Source organism: Oryx dammah, unplaced genomic scaffold, assembly GCF_014754425.2.
Source record: "Oryx dammah isolate SB20612 unplaced genomic scaffold, SCBI_Odam_1.1 HiC_scaffold_11, whole genome shotgun sequence".
Lineage (NCBI taxonomy): Eukaryota > Metazoa > Chordata > Mammalia > Artiodactyla > Bovidae > Oryx > Oryx dammah.
Genome location: NW_024070195.1, coordinates 46,541,063 through 46,558,164, shown reverse-complemented (window position 1 = coordinate 46,558,164; position 17,102 = coordinate 46,541,063). Strand labels below are relative to the sequence as shown.

The 17,102-nt window shown below is 37.9% G+C and overlaps 1 protein-coding gene across 1 annotated transcript in view; it reads left to right on the top strand.

Moving 5' to 3' along the window:
• Nucleotides 1-232: 232 nt before the first annotated feature.
• Nucleotides 233-17,102, top strand: part of COL21A1 (collagen type XXI alpha 1 chain) — a 152,731-nt gene continuing 135,861 nt past the window's right edge. Inside the window, exons 1-2 of the mRNA XM_040249057.1 lie at nt 233-340; nt 8,733-9,284. Coding sequence (XP_040104991.1) covers nt 253-340; nt 8,733-9,284 — 640 coding nt within the window. The 5' untranslated portion in view covers nt 233-252. The remainder of the gene's footprint in view (nt 341-8,732; nt 9,285-17,102) is intronic.

Sequence of the window (17,102 nt, the reverse complement as noted above, 5' to 3'; positions counted from 1 at the left end):
ATTAAAAAATTTATCATGTTCTTCCTTAGCTCTGATTTATTGTCTTTCATTAATATAGATAAAATGTGCCTATTTGGACACATAAGTTAATTCCAAGATTAGTAAAAATTAACTGGGCTTTAACTAATATTGTAGTTTCCAAATTCAAACTTATGATTGTTAGGTATTTGTCTTTATTTTTCTAATATATTTAACTTTCTCCCCCCCCCTTCTTTATTTCTTTTTTAGGAGTCCTAAAGCAAAAACAGAAACATGGCTCACCATCCTACATTTCTCTGTATAATTTCGGTCCTGCTTCTTCAGAATTCTGTGTTAGCTGAAGATGGGGAAATAAGATCAAGTAAGAATTATCAGCATTGTCTTTCTTTTTTTTTTTATCAACACATTGATTGGGGAAATGAAATAGAAGGAGCCTAAGTATTGGCTTTAAGGATCTTAATTCTTACGGTCTTTGATGCTGTGATTGCCTGAAATAGATGAATTGCTATGTTACACGTTAACTGGGATGAAAAGCTATCAGAAGTCATTTTTGGAAAATTCTGTGGTAATATTAACCCACCATTGTAGAGTCACTTATATAATCTTCATGATATGCAGATAAAGTACCTACTCACAGGATTGATTATCAGGACCATCCTGTGAACTTATCTCATAGAGATAACAAGATAATCTATGTAAATAACATAGGCATATAAATTCCCTTCTCCCACTGGAGAATGGAATGGCAAGCCACTTCAGTATTCTGGCCTTGAGAACCCCATGAACAGTATGAAAAGGCAAAATGATAGGATACCAAAAGAGGAACTCCCCAGGTCATTGCTGCTGTTGGTGCTGCTAAGTCGCTTCAGTCATGTCTGACTCTGTGCGACCCCAGAGATGGCAGCCCACTAGGCGCCCCCATCCCTGGGATTCCCCAGGCAAGAACACTGGAGTGGGTTGCCATTTCCTTCTCCAATGCATGAAGGTGAAAAGTGAAAGTGAAGTCGCTCAGTTGTGTCTGACTCTTGGCGACCCCATGGACTGCAGCCTACCAGGATCCTCCATTCATGGGATTAGGTGCCCAATATGCTACTGTAGATCAGTGGAGAAATAACTCCAGAAAGAATGAAGGGATGGAGCCAAAGGAAAAACAATACCCAGTTGTCGATTTCACTGGTGATAGAAGCAAGATCTGATGATGTAAAGAGCAATACTGCATAGGAACCTGGAATGTCAGGTCCATGAATCAAGGCAAATTGGAAGTGGTCAAACAAGAGATGGCAAGAACGTCGACATTCTAGGAATCAGCGAACTAAAATGGACTAGAATGGGTGAATTTAAATCAGATGACCATTATATCTACTACTGTGGGCAGGAATCCCTTAGAAGAAATGGAGTAGCCATCATGGTCAACAAAAGAGTCCAAAATGCAGTACTTGGATGCAATCTCAAAAATGACAGAATGATCTCTGTTCGTCTCCAAGGCAAACCATTCAATATCACAGTAATCCAAGTCTATGCCCCAACCAGTAATGCTGAAGAAGCTGAAGTTGAACGGCTCTATGAAGACCTACAAGACCTTTTAGAACTAACACCCAAAAAAGATGTCCTTTTCATTATAGGGGACTGGAATGCAAAAGTAGGAAGTCAAGAAATACCTGGAGCAACAGGCTAATTTGGCCTTGGAATACAGAATGAAGCAGGGCAAAGACTAATAGAGTTTTGCCAAAAAATGCACTGGTCATAGCAAACACCCTCTTCCAACAACACAAGAGAAGACTCTACACATGGACATCACCAGATGGTCAACAGTGAAATCAGATTGATTATATTCTTTGCAGCCAAAGATGGAGAAGCTCTATACAGTCAACAAAAACAAGACCAGGAGTTGACTGTGGTTCAGATCATGAACTCCTTATTACCAAATTCAGACTTAAATTGAAGAAAGTAGGGAAAACCACTAGACCATTCAGGTATGACCTCAATCAAATCCCTTATGATTATACAGTGGAAGTGAGAAATAGATTTAAAGGACTAGATCTGATAGATAGAGTGCCTGATGAACTATGGAATGAGGTTCGTGACATTGTACAGGAGATAGGGATCAAGACCATCCCCGTGGAAAAGAAGTGCAAAAAAGCAAAATGGCTGTCTGGGGAGGCCTTACAAATAGCTGTGAAAAGAAGAGAAGCAAAAAGCAAAGGAGAAAAGAAAGATATAAGTATCTGAATGCAGAGTTCCAAAGAATAGCAAGAAGAGATACAGCCTTCTTCAGCGATCAATGCAAAGAAATAGAGGAAAACAACAGAATGGGAAAGACTAGAGATCTCTTCAAGAAAATTAGAGATACCAAGGGAACATTTCATGCAAAGATGGGCTCTATAAAGGACAGAAATGGTCTGGACCTAACAGAAGCAGAAGATATTAAGAAGAGGTGGCAAGAATATACAGAAGAATGGTACAAAAAAGATCTTCATGACACAGATAATCATGATGATGTGATCACTCATCTAGAGCCAGACATCTTGGAATATGAAGTCAAGTGGGCCTTGGAAAGCATCACTACGAACAAAGCTAGTGAGGTGATGGAATTCCAGTTGAGCTGTTTCAAATCCTTAAAGACGATGCTGTGAAAGTGCTACACTCAATATGCCAGCACATTTGGAAAACTCAGCAGTGGCCACAGGACTGGAAAAGGTCAGTTTTCATTCCAATCCCAAAGAAAGGCAATGCCAAAGAATGCTCAAACTACCACACAATTGCACTCATCTCACATGCTAGTAAAGTCATGCTCAAAATTCTCCAAGCCAGGCTTCAGCAATATGTGAACCGTGAACTCCCTGATATTCAAGCTGGTTTTAGAAAAGGCAGAGGAACCAGAGATCAAATTGCCAACATCTGCTGGATCAGAGGGGGGTGGGAGGGGGGTTCATGTTTGGGAACGCATGTACACCCGTGGTGGATTCATGTCAATGTATGGCAATTTTTTCTATTTTTTTTAATTTAAAAAAAATGTGAAAAAAATAAAGTGGATAACATTTTTGTTTCAACTCCTAAAAAAAAAAAAAAAACAGAAAAACATCTATTTCTGCTTTATTGACTATGCCAAAGCCTTTGACTGTGTGGATCACAATAAACTGTGGAAAATTCTGAAAGAGATGGGAATACCAGACCACCTAACCTGTCTCTTGAGAAATCTCTATGCAGGTCAAGAAGCAACAGTTAGAACTGGACATGGAACAACAGACTGGTTCCAAATAGGAAAAGGAGTCCGTGAAGGCTGTATATTGTCACCCTGTTTATTTAACTTCTATGCAGAGTACATCATGAAATGCTGGACTGGAAGAAGCACAAGCTGGAATCAAGATTGCCGGGAGAAATATCAGTAACCTCATTTATGCAGATGACACCACCCTTATGGCAGAAAGTGAAGAGGAACTCAAAAGCCTCTTGATGAAAGTGAAAGAGGAGAGTGAAAAAGTTGGCTTAAAGCTCAACATTCAGAAAACAAAGTTCATGGCATCCGGTCCCATCACTTCATGGGAAATAGATGGGGAAACAGTGGAAACAGTGTCAGACTTTATTTTTTTGGGCTCCAGAATCACTGCAGATGGTGACTGCAGCCATGAAATTAAAAGACGCTTACTCCTTGGAAGAAAAGTTATGACCAACCTAGAAAGCATATTCAAAAGCAGAGACATTACTTTGCTGACTAAGGTCCGTCTAGTCAAGGCTATGGTTTTTCCAGTGGTCATGTCTGGATGTGAGAGTTGGACTGTGAAGAAAGCTGAGCACCGAAGAATTGATGCTTTTGAACTGTGGTGTTGGAGAAGACTCTTGAGAGTCCCTTGGACTGCAAGGAGATCCAACCAGTCCATTCTGAAGGAGATCAGCCCTGGGATTTCTTTGGAAGGAATGATGCTAAAGCTGAAACTCCAGTACTTTGGCCACCTCATGCGAAGAGCTGACTCATTGGAAAAGACTCTAATTCTGGGAGGGATTGGGGGCAGGAGGAGAAGGGGATGACAGAGGATGAGATGGCTGGATGGCATCATGGACTCAATGGACGTGAATCTGAGTGAACTCCGGGAGTTGGTGATGGACAGGGAGGCCTGGTGTGCTGCGATTCATGGGGTTGCAAAGAGCCGGACACAACTGAGCGACTGAACTGATCTGAACTGAGTGACAGCTCAGTGTGTTGACTCTTATTCTGATTGCTTGTAGGAAAGCTTGCATGGGAGAAGAAAGCTGGATTTTGTTTCTTTGTTGACCGAACGTTGGGGCATGTGGGATCTTTGCTCCCTGACAAGAGACTGAATCTGCTCCCCTGCAGTGGGAGGTGGAGTCTTAACCATTGCACCACTAGGGAAGTCCCAAATGCTGCTAATTGTAGTTCTGCTGTCCAGGTCATCTTTTACAGACATCCTAGCATACACACTGAGGAAACAAGAGTTGAAAGAGACACATATACCCAATGTTCATTGCAGCACTGTTTACAGTAACTAGGAGAGGGAAGCAACCTAGATGTCTGGCTGCAGATGAATGTATAAGGAAGTTGTGGTACATATACACAATGGAATACTACTCAGCTATAAAAAAGAACACATTTGAGTCAGTTCTAATGAAGTGGATGAAGCTGGAACCTATTATACAGAGTGAAATAAGTGGGAAAGAGAAACACCAATACAGTATATTAACACATATATATGGAATTAAGAAAGACAGCGACAGTGACCCTATATGCAAGGGAGCAAAAAAGTCACAGGTGTAGAGAACAGACTATTGGATTATCTGGGAGAAGGTGAGGGTGGGATGATATGAGAGAAAAGCACTGAAACATGTATATTACCATATGTGAAACAGACGATCAGTGCAAGTTGGATGCCTGAAGCAGGGCACTCAAAGCCGGTGCTTTGGGGCAACCCAGAGGGATGGGGTGGGGAGGGTGGTGCGAGGGGGTCCAGGTTAGGGGGGAGGTGCATGTGCTCCCATAGCTGATTTGTGTCAGTGTGTGGCAGGGGCCACCACAGTGTTGTGAAGTGATTGTCCTCCAATTAAATAAATAAAAAAATTTAAAAAGTATGTTTATATTCATATTTTAAAACTCATAAATATAAACTCTCTTTATAAACAAATTAATGTTCCCCCAACAGTAGAAAACAGGTTTGGCAACTTGATTCAACTTGACTTAAAATGTATTAAAACAATAATATTTCATGTTTGCAGAACACTTTCATAGTTCAGTCCACCCAAGCATTCCATGAGGTAGACACCCTTTGTTTTTTGAGTGGGGAAAGAAATTCATAAATGGCATGAGCTTTGCACAGTGTCATACATCTGGTTAGAGCTGCAGCTCATATTTGAACCCAGCTTTTCATCTTCAGTGGGCTGCCCTGGGGGCTCAGATGGTAAAGAATCTGCCTGCTATGCAGGAAACCTGGGCTCAATCCCTGGGTCAGGAAGATCCCCTGGAGAAGGAAATGGCAACCCACTGCAGTATTCTTGCCTGGAGAATTCCATGGACAGAGGAGCCTGGGGTGGGGCGGGGTTACAGTCCATGGGATCACAAAGAGTCAGACGTGACTAAGCGACTAACACCAACACTTTTGTCTCCAGTGAATTCCTTTCCTGTGACTCTGGTGATCCAGCCTCTCTTACAAGGGGATCTCTGAGTGCTCTTTCATCTGTGGTTTATAAATGGCAGCACTTGCTTTCCTGTCCGTCCCCTTGGGTAATCTTGCAGATATGAAATATAGGCCCCATGGCTCTGGACTGGAGTAGAAATGGCCAAGAATAACCCTGTACAAGTTTATGACCACTGAATCAAGTGATACACAAACACTCACAGTTCCAGGCACAACGTGCTTCAAGGCATCAAAGAAGGGCAACCTCGAAGAGCCAGCAAACACAGCCTTCCTGTCCTCCCTCTCCCTCAAAACACCAATAAAAGTGTAACCCTGTCATCCTCATCCACCTTCCAAAGATAGCAGGAGAGCTGAGTTCCCTTGGGTTGGACAGTTTGTCCCTGGGCAGAATCCCGTTTCTGCAGTACCTGCCCTGAAGTCTGGCGACAGTCCCCTTGACAGAGGTTACGGAAAGAGTGTCCTTCACACCCCTCTGCATGGCGACATGACCTCATGAGTAAAATCACATGACTTAAAATTTGTATCTCACTAACTTGACTCACTTTCTCCTCTTCCAAATCATCCTTTCCAAGGGCATGGCATCCTTGTCCTGTGGGCCATAAGCAACAGTATTTTTGCCGCCTTAAGTGCAAAAGTTAGAGAAGCAGGCAGCAAGTGCGGCCCTTCCGCCCTGTGCTCTCTGTCGACCACAGAATCACCAGGACAAACCAACGTGTCTACAGGGCTGGGTCTGTCTCTCACCTCCTGAACTTTGCCCTTGCTTTCCTTCTGAGTAGAATGTCCTCCTCTTGACCTGGATAAAACTCTGCTTTCTAATCTCAGGTTGCCTGTCTGCTTTCCCACAAAACCACCCCTGACTTTCCACAGTTAGGTTGCCACCTCCTTCTGTACATTCTCATAATTTTTTTACTTTCTCTAACTAGCTTGTTGTCTGTCTTACTAGGCTGGGAGCTTTTAGAGATATCTCAGGTGTGTCTGAAGCCAGTCAGTCCCTAGGGAGCAGGTATTCACTATAAACACGCTGAAAGAATGAAATAGGGTTAAAAGCGTGTTGTCTACTGTGGAAAAGAGAGTTAAGAAAGTTTTTGTTTTTTGTTCTTTTCACATGTGTACATCTGGGTATAACTTGTACCACAGATAGTCTTTTTCCTTGGTAGAACTCAAAGATGTGCTGATTTCACATGATTCCAAGTCTTTATTTTTATGGAGAAAGGAATGGCTTTACCTCTTTGCACTAGACTCACTTCACACGAGGAATGTTTTACTACATAAGTGGCTGAAGATGAGTGATCAGACCTTTAAACGTTCATTCTGTGTGTAGTACACAAATGGCTGCTTTCATGATCTTGGTTCATATAAATTTTCTCAACTGTATCAAGAATGTGTGTGCCTTTGCTGGCTAGGTGAGTCCTGAAGTTGGCAGAAAGCTTGTTTTTAGTTCCTTTCCCCTATTCATTGGTTTATACGTATTTTTATAAATATTTCAGATTAGTATTTAACTAAACATATTTCATTGATAATGATGTTAGTGTATAGCCAAAAATGATGCATTTATTTATTAAAATATTTTGTGGTTTCATTTATTCTCTGGAGAAATAGAATAAAATGTTGCTTTATAACAATACCTGCCCCTACAAAGAGATATCTAGATGTCATATTCATATGCAGCATCCATTTTTTTTGTTCTTTATTTATCATTTAAAAAGATTTCTTAAAACTTTAGTTGGAGGATAATTGCTTTACAATGTTGTGTTGGTTTCTGCTGTACGTCCACATGAGTCAGTCATAGTTATACATGTTACCCCTCCCTCTTGAACCTCTCTGCCAACTCCCATCCCATTCCAGCCATCTAGGTTGTCATAGGTCACCAGGTTTGAGCTCCCTGCATCATACAGCAAATTCCCACTGGTTATCTGTTTGACATATGGTAATTGTAAATGTAAATGTACACAAATTGTAAATGTACATATGTTCTGATGCTATTCTCTCAATCTGTCCCACCCTTTCCTTCCTCTACTGTGTCTACAAGTCTGTTCTCTATGTCTGTGTCTGCACTGAAAATGAAAGTGCAAGTCGCTCAGTCGTGTCCAACTCTTTGCGACTCCATGGACTGGCCTGCCAGGCTCCTCTGTCCATGGGATTCTCCAGGCAAGAACACTGGAGTGGGTAGGCTTTCCCTTCTCCAGGGGATCCTGCCAACCCAGGGAACAAACCTAGGTCTCCAGTACTGAAGTCAGATCTTTGCCGTCTGAGCCTCCGGGGAAGCCCTCCAGGTCTGCCGTCACTGCTGCCCTGCAAACTGGGTCATCAGCACCGTCTTTCCAGATCCCATTTATATGCATTAATATATGGCATTTGTTTTTCTCTTTCTGACTTCACTGTGTATAATAGGCTCCAGGTTCATTCAGCTCATTAGGACTAACTCAAGTGTGTTCCTTTACATGACTGAGTAATGTTCCCTTGTGTATATGTACCACAGCTTCTTTATCCATTCATCTGTCAATGGACATCTAGGTTGCTTCCATGTCCTAACTATTGGAAACAGTGCTGCAATGAACACTGGGGTACATGTGTCTTTTTTAGTTATGGTTTCCTCTGAGTATATGCCCAATAGTGTGATTGTTGGGTTATATGGCAATTTTATTCCTAGTTTTTTAAGGAATCTCCATACTATTCTCCATAGTGGGCTATATCAATTTACATTCCCACCAACGATGCAAGCATTCATTTTTTAATGTCTGATTTTAAAGCTGATTCATTCATTAATCCTTAAAATAAGATAATTCAAAAATATCAACAAAAATCATAGCCCTCATTTAAAAAGAATTTTCATGAGTTAAACAGTGTGTCATATTAATCATCACAAAACCCTTATAAACTGCTTACTATATCTTTTACTTTAAAAATTTTCAGTTTTATTGAGGTATTCAATATAATTGGTATGTAAAATTGTACGATATTTAAGGTATACACTGCAGTGACTTTATATACATATACATTGTGAAAAGATTCCCCAATCTGGTTAATTAAAAATTCATGCATTTGAAACCTTCCTCTTTTTGTTCTTTCTGTAACACACGTACTCTGATGATTTTCTTTCTCACTCAGGTTGTCGTACTGCTCCGACAGATTTAGTTTTCATCTTGGATGGCTCTTACAGTGTCGGCCCAGAAAACTTTGAAATAGTGAAAAAGTGGCTTGTCAATATCACAAAGAACTTTGACATAGGACCGAAGTTTATTCAGGTTGGAGTGGTCCAGTACAGTGACTACCCTGTCCTGGAGCTCCCCCTGGGGAGCCATGAGTCGGGAGAGAACTTGATGGCAGCCATGGAGTCAATACATTACTTGGGAGGAAACACACGGACTGGAAAGGCCATTCAGTTTGCCCTTGATTACCTTTTTGCCAAATCCTCACGATTTCTGACTAAGATAGCAGTAGTTCTTACGGACGGTAAATCCCAAGATGAAGTCAAGAATGCTGCAGAAGCAGCAAGAGACAGTAGAATAACGTTATTTGCCATTGGTGTTGGGTCAGAAACAGAAGAGGCAGAACTTAGAGCTATTGCCAACAAGCCTTCATCCACTTATGTGTTTTATGTGGAAGACTACATTGCAATATCCAAAATAAGGGAGGTGATGAAGCAGAAACTTTGTGAAGGTAAGCCTTAATATAATGTAGAAACAAGCCTTAATATAATGTAGAAACAAGTAAGAATGACAGTTTCTTACAGTTTTTTATAACCTGTTCATTTACAGTGGGGGAGATGGTTATATTCAATGTCAGATGAGTTAAGTCAGAACTGAAGTGAGCACATATTTCTGTGTTAGAGTTATTCTGCATAAATTTTGTTTTGGGGAACAATTGCTTTCTTGTAAAATCTGCAGTTGGAGGATATGATATTTTGTGATTTGTGTGTGTGTGTTTTCCTTTCAGATACAATGTGTTTATTGTGGAGGTCATAGAAGGTTAAGATACATAAAGAATGAAAATATATGTAAATCATATATTATTATATCACCCCTGTTAGCAAGGTTTCTGCCTTTTTCATTCTAGTCTTTTTTGATTTCAGAGTGTTTGAGAGTTTATTCATGTGCCTAAATAAGGGTGTGTGTGTGTGTGTGTGTGTGTGCGCGCGTGCGCACGCTTAGTCTCTCAGTTGTGTCTGACTCTTTGTGACCCCATGGACTGTAGCCTGCCAAGCTCCTCTGTCCATGGGATTCTCCAGGCAAGAATATTGGAGTGGGTAGCCATTACCTTCTCCAGGGGATCTTCCCAATCCAAGGATAGAACCCAAGTCTCCTGCATTGCAAGTGAATTCTTTACTGTCTGAGCCACTTGGGAAGACTGCCTAAATAAGGATAATATTATATAAATAATTTCATACTCTCTTTTCATATTATTTATACTATATTACTATAAGTATGATTTTAATCTATTAATATTATAACATATAATCTTTTAAGATTATTTATTTAAATTTTCTCCATTTTTGTATAGTTGGTTTATTCCTAAGTTTTTCTAATACAAATAACTGAATATTCCAGTACCTAATTGTGAGTGGGAATTAAAGAAAACAGAAAACAAATATCAAATTACTAACATTTTTAAAATTTTTGAAGAGTCTTAAAAACTTCACTTGAGAAAAACAAACTCCCACCAGCAATGAGGAAACCTTTGAAAATATAGTGCTTGCTAGTCTATTAATTATGTTTACATCATTCCGTAAAATAGTGGAGTTAATTAAGTTTGCATCATCCCATAAAATATGGGAAAGTTCCAGTTTTTGGTAAATATTAAAACTTTTAGAGTACAGACATGCTTGTGTTCACGTTATTTGGGGGGAGAATAATTTACTCATATCATTTATTTTTAATATTATAGGCATTTAATGTGCCATCTACCTAAAATCATATTCATGCAAATAGAAATGGTTTTTCCCAGTTTACTTACAAAAACTCTAAAAATTGTTTGGTTCACTTTTGATAGAAAAATTTCTACATGATTGTGACTTAGAAAACAACTTAATTTCTTTATTTTCTTTGTATTTGAGGGAACTGTGGTAGAGAAAAATACTTCAAAGTTTTTAGATTACCTACTAATATTTTAAGAAACCACTTCAAAACAAAGAGCATAGAAAATTAAGTATTTTCTATAATAAAACTTTAAAAAAAGTACTAATAAGTAAATACAAATGCTCAGTACCATTGTTCTTTTTATGATTCTCTAACAGCAAGACTGTGTTGACTTTTATTGTGTTGAACAGGTCAAAGGAATTTAGGTTTTTAATGTGTTGTTGGATTAGTTAGAAATCTTTCACTTTGAAGTTAGGTATACTTCATTATTAAAATAGACTTTCCATGATAAAATTATTTTTACATTATATTATATTATATTATACCATTCATTTTAATCCTAAAATATAAATTTGATTAAATATGTCTGTTTAGTATTTGCTTCATAGACTTTTCCTGAAGATCTGTATTTTCATAAATGCATTCTCTGTATTTAAATTTTTAAAAATACACATGAAAGAGTAGCTGTGTGTAAAGGGGTAAAGCTTCTTTCAGCTAAAATGTCTGATCTGTAAAAAAAAAATCAAATTTGAAATCTTGCCAAATATTTCTTCATCCACACTCAGAAAAAGAATGTAAGTAATGTCTGTGTCTATTCAGTTCACATATTCGCTGTACAATAGGCATCTTTTAAAATGTATGTTTTGAAGTTGTGCTTGTGGAAGATATGAGTTTTTTTGCACTGGACATTTCATAGTGTATTACACATTGTGATTAATGCACTAGATTAATGCACTGCTGTATTGCGGCAGCCTCAAATTATATATATTATGTAATTAACATTATATGTTTTGACTAATTCACCTTTTCTTTGACAAATAGTTAACTTCTATTTCGAGATGTTTAGCATATAGGGTTGTTTTTTTATATTCTACTGTTCTTGATCCAGGATGAACAAAATATTATCCAACTCTTTGTTCCCTTATAGATTATTTCCTATTCATGAATCTGCTATTTCCTTGAAGGTGTATTGTTCAATATGTTCCTTATTTCAAGACCACCTAAAAGTGATGGAAAAATGATTGCTTTATATATTGGAGAGTATTTCTTTCAACTTGGGCTTAGTTTGTCCTTTTTTAGTTCTTTTGCCTTGTAAAGGTAGGTTGTTTATTTGAGATCTTTATTATTTTTATTGCTATGAATGTCCTTCTCAGTACTGCTTTTGCTGCATCCTGTATGTTTTGGTATGTAGTATCTTACAGTTTGTTTGTATCAAGATATCTTCTGTCAAATAAGTCAAATCCTTATTTGACTTAAGGATTGTTCAAGAGTGTATTAATTTCCACATATTTGTGAATTTTCCAGTTTTCTTCCTCACATATTAATAAAACATTAATAAAATAAAATAATAAAATTATTTTAATATCATTCAGTTGTGGTTGGAAAATATACCTGGTATGATTTCAATCCTCTTAAATTTGTTAAGGCTTATTTATTTATTTATTTATTTTTAACCTAACATGTTACCTATCCTGGAGACTTTCATTTGTGCTTGAGAAGACTGTGTATTGTGCTGCTGTGGCCATGATGGGGGTAGGCACTGTGTTCTATATATGCCTATTAGATTCATTTGGCCTAGAGTGTTGTTCAGGTTCTTTTGTTTTGTTGACCTTCTGTCTGAATATTCTATTCATTATTAAAACTGGAACATTGAAATCCCATACTGTTATCGGGTTGCTGTCTACTCTTTCAGTTTTGTCAATGTTTGCCTCATATATTTGGGTGCTGTAATGTTGATTGCATATATATTTATAATTCATATGTTTCACTGGCAAATTAACCAATTTTTATTATATATATATATATAAAATGGGCTTCCCTAGTGGCTCAGACAGTAAAGTGTCTGTCTGCAATGCAGGAGACCCAGGTTTGATCCCTGGGTTGGGAAGATCCCCTGGAGAAGGAAATGGCAGGCCACTCCAGTATTCTTGCCTGGAAAATCCCATGGACCGCGGAGCCTGTTAGGTTACTGTCCATGAGGTCGCAAAAAGTTGGACACGACTGAGCAACTTCACTTTCACTTCTGCTTAATGTCCTTCCTTGTCTCTTTTGAGAGATTTTTGACTTAAAGTCCATTTTGTCACCGTTTTTGTTCTCTTTTGGTAAACTTTTGTATGGAGTATCTTTTTTCCATCCCTTTACCGCTTTACTTTTATCCTATGTGTGTCCTTAATTCTAAAGTAAATTTCTTATAGACAGCATGAATCTTATTTTTTAAAATCCATTTAGCTACTGTATGCCTTTTATTGGGGATTTTAATTAATTCACATCTGAATAACTACTGATTGATTTAATATTGTCATTTATTAATTTTTTTCTGACTTTTTTTTAAGTTCCTCTTCTCTCTCTTCCTATTTTCTTTTTTGTTTTATTGATTTTTGTACTGACATGCAAATTCCTTTTTAATTTATTTCTGTATATTTTCTATAGGTACTTTGGGGTTACTATGTAACACAAGCATGCCTACTCAGTCATTTCTGACTTTTTGCAACCCTATGGACTGTAGCACGCTGGTTTCCTCTGATATAGAAAACATCATATAGTTATAGCAATCTATTTTAATAACTTCAAAACTCTATTTTTTGTTTTTTTTTCTGCCCCTTTACACTTTTTAATGATGCCACAAATTATATCATCTTATACTGTGTATCCATTAATATATTTTCACAGTTTTCTATATCAGAATTAAAAGTGATTTAAATACCACTGTTACAGTGTTACAGTATTCTGAATATGTCTCTATGTTTACCTTTACCAGCAAATTTTATACTTTCCAGTGCTTTTGTGTTGCTGCTTTATATCCTTTCAATTTGAAGGGCCTCCCTAGTATTTCTTGTTAGGCAGCCCTAGTGGTGATGAGCTTTTTCTTAATCTAGAAAAGTATTTATTTTTCTTTCTATTTTGAATGACAGGTTTGCTGGGTATGTTATTTTTGGTTGGCAGTTTTTTTTCTTTGAACACTTTGAATATAGCATCCCATTCCTTTGTGGCCTGCAATATTTCTACTCAGAAATCTGGTGATTGGATTATGGGGTACCCAGTACATAGTGAGTTGCTTTTTTGTTAGTGATTTCAAAGTTCTCTCTTTATCCTTATTTTTGAAAATTTGATTATAATGTGTCTGGATGTGGATTTCTTTCAGTTCTTGAATATCTGGATGTCTGCTTCCTTTCCTAGATTTGAGAAATTTCTGGCTATTATTTATTTATTTAATTAATTTATTTATTTATTTTTAATTTTAATTTTTACTCTATTTTACTTTACAATACTGTATTGGTTTTGCCATATAAGCTCTGCTTCTTTATCTCTTCTTCTGCAACTCCTATAATCTATATATTGGTCTACTAGATGGTGGGCATGAGTCATTTAGGCTTTCTTCAATTTTTGTCATTCTTTAAAATTTTTGATCCTCTACCTGGATAATTTCAAAGGACCCATCTTCAAGTCTACTGATGCTTTCTTCTACTTGATCAAGGCTGACTTTTAACCCCCCTAGTTGGTTTTCTGGTTCAATTGTTGTGTTTTTCTGCTCCAAAAGTTCTGTTTGGTGCTCCTTTATATTTTCTTTTTTCGCTATTCTCATTTTGTTCATGTGGCATGTTCTTGAGCTCATAAAGCATCTCATGATGGTTATTTTAAACTCTTTGTCAGATAACATACCTCTCTTGCTTCAGGGTCAGTATCTGGAGAGTTATTATGTTCCTTTGATTGAGTCATATATCTCATAGTTTTGTCTTGAGATGTACACATTTGAAAAAGCAATCACTTTTCCCAGTCTTTACCACCAGGCTTTGCCCAGTGGAAGTCCCTCAGCAATCAGCCTGGCTAGAGATTTTGAAACCATTTTTGAGGGATGTGATTTCTTTGGGACTGTGTACGCAATTTGTTCATTAGTGAGGCAGGTTTCTTTTTCAGAAACCCATAATCTTTCACTCCCTGTGGTATCTTCCTGTGACACTTCAAGGCCTCTAGTTCTACAAATTTCCCCCCTCTTCCTTGTTCTTAGTGGCTACTAGGGGAGCAGGTGTGCTGGCTGCTTGTCAGCATCATTAGTTAGGTGAGACCAATATCATTCCCTCAGGCAGCCCTTTGAAAAGCTGGGATGCTCAATACATCGCCACTCTTTTCTCTTCCTGAGCGAGAAGCTTCAAGTCATGTGTCTTCTCCTGACCATGCAGAGCCATGTCACAACAAGCCACCCTCACACTCTTATTTGTTCTCTGTAGCCCCCAGGCATTCAGTTGATTCTGGTTCCATCAGTGCTGCAAATAAGTCAAGACAGAAACCAGTCTCTCCATCTCTCCAGTCTCTCTGAAAGCTGGAGCATTAGATGCATGCTCCATTTTTCTTTCTTCCTCACTGGGGAGTCATTATAAGCAAGGGCATCTCTCTTGGCACTTATTTGTGTCATCCTGGAGAGGGAACTGATGTGCCAGGGTGAAGTCATTCATTGCCTACTTCAAGATGTTATTCTTATTTTTGTGCTCATCCGGGTAACTTCAACTTCCTGACTTGAATATGGAGTGTTCACAAAGGTATTTTGGCCCATATATCATTGTTAAATAAGCATTTCAGTTAGGGAATGGTTGTCATGACTTTCTATTCTGCTGTCTTGCTGACATCATTCTTCTGTTGTTTTCATGAGTCAACCAAGCATGGCCTTGATGCAATAGAATGAGGAGAGAAAAGAAAGTGATTTCTCCTTGTCCTTTGGAAAGTACCAACCTTAAGTATCTACAAGGGCTTCCAATAGCTTGTGGTTTGAAGGACTTAGTTTCAGGACCTATATTTTGATTCAGGTGAGCTGAACTCGCCTGTGCACAGAAGACAGTTCAGAGAGCAGGACCTGGAGACAGCCTGTGTATTCTTACCATTTCTTTTTCCACCATCGTGATTCTTGGATGAAGCAGGAAATGTATCTGTTTCTTAAAAGAGTATATGGTGTGGACTTAAGAGGGACCAGAAGTCAGAAGGCAGTTTGCTGTGTAAATGTAGCCATATGTTCTTAGAGAGGTGAGAGGGGAGCGAGAAAGAGAGCTGGCTTCCCTAAGTGGAACTTTGGTGTCTTTCATCCCAAAAAGCACTGGGGCTTTTTTTCCGTTCAGTGCTTTCCACCATGGTGTACTTTAATTTGGAATGATATTCAGGACTTCTTAATTTCTTTTTCTCTTGTTGAAATTATTCACATTTTGGATGACTCTTTACTTGCAGATTGCTGGATAATTTGATTATCTAATTCAAGGCATAATACTTACTAATAACAGCCTGGTATACTCCTCTCCCCTACTCTGTTTAACTTGCATTTCAATGGAAGCCACAAAAGGTAAAGATACACATATCAGGAGCCATGGCCAGGACAACTGAGTTGCTTTTGGAGATAGGATTTCATGATTACATGATTTCATAACAAGCATGTGGTTAATTTTTCTGCCCTCACATGGAGCTCATTTCCTTCCCTCTGCCTCTCCACTATTGGTGCTTGAATTCCTAACCACAGAGATGGGGCACAGGAAAATGAGAGGTCAGAGGTGGGGTGAATCTGGCAGATGGGATTTGATGAGGGGTAACATTTCATAAAACCTTATTGAATAGTCAGGGGAATCATTTTGTTTTCTATCTGTAGATTAAAAGAATTTAAATCTAATCTGAATTGGTGACAACCTACCTTGTCAAGGCCTTGTAGTGTATGCAAAAATATGGATTTTCCATTCATTTAATTAGAATAGAGCTATGTTTCTAATAAAGAAATATGATATGTTTATATTTCATGTGAAAACCCATGATGAGTATTAAATTTGAAAAAGTAAGATGACTATGGTATGGTATGATTCAGAAAATATTCAAATTATAGCACACAGACCTTGATCTCAGGGTTTATGATTGGATCTAAATGCAGCTGAGTACATTCAGTTCATTATTTCTAGCAAAGAAATAAATAGAAAATATTCAGAATAATTTTCTTAGGAATGTTTAAAGCTTATATAAGTAACTCACTCTCCCATTCTTTCTCTCTCTCTAAAATGTTATTTATATAATACATATCACTTAATGACATATTTTATTATTATAACATCCTTTAAAATGACCATTGGCATGTCCATAGGAGTGAAAATTGTACAATCACTTTGGAAAAGTCTTTGACATTATCTATCAGGGCAAAGAATACTGCTACCTTATGAAACAGCAGTTCTACTTAATATTTAGCTGTGAGAAATAAGTTCATATGTTCACCAAAAGACTATTCAAGAATTTTCATAGCAGCTTTATTTAAAGAAGCCCCAAACTGAAAACAACTCAAATGATTGCTCACAGGAAAATGGCTGAGTACATCATAGCATAATTCATAGAGTAGATCAAGGCATTTTACTGAATGTAGGTTGTATCTTACAAAAAAGTTTAAAAA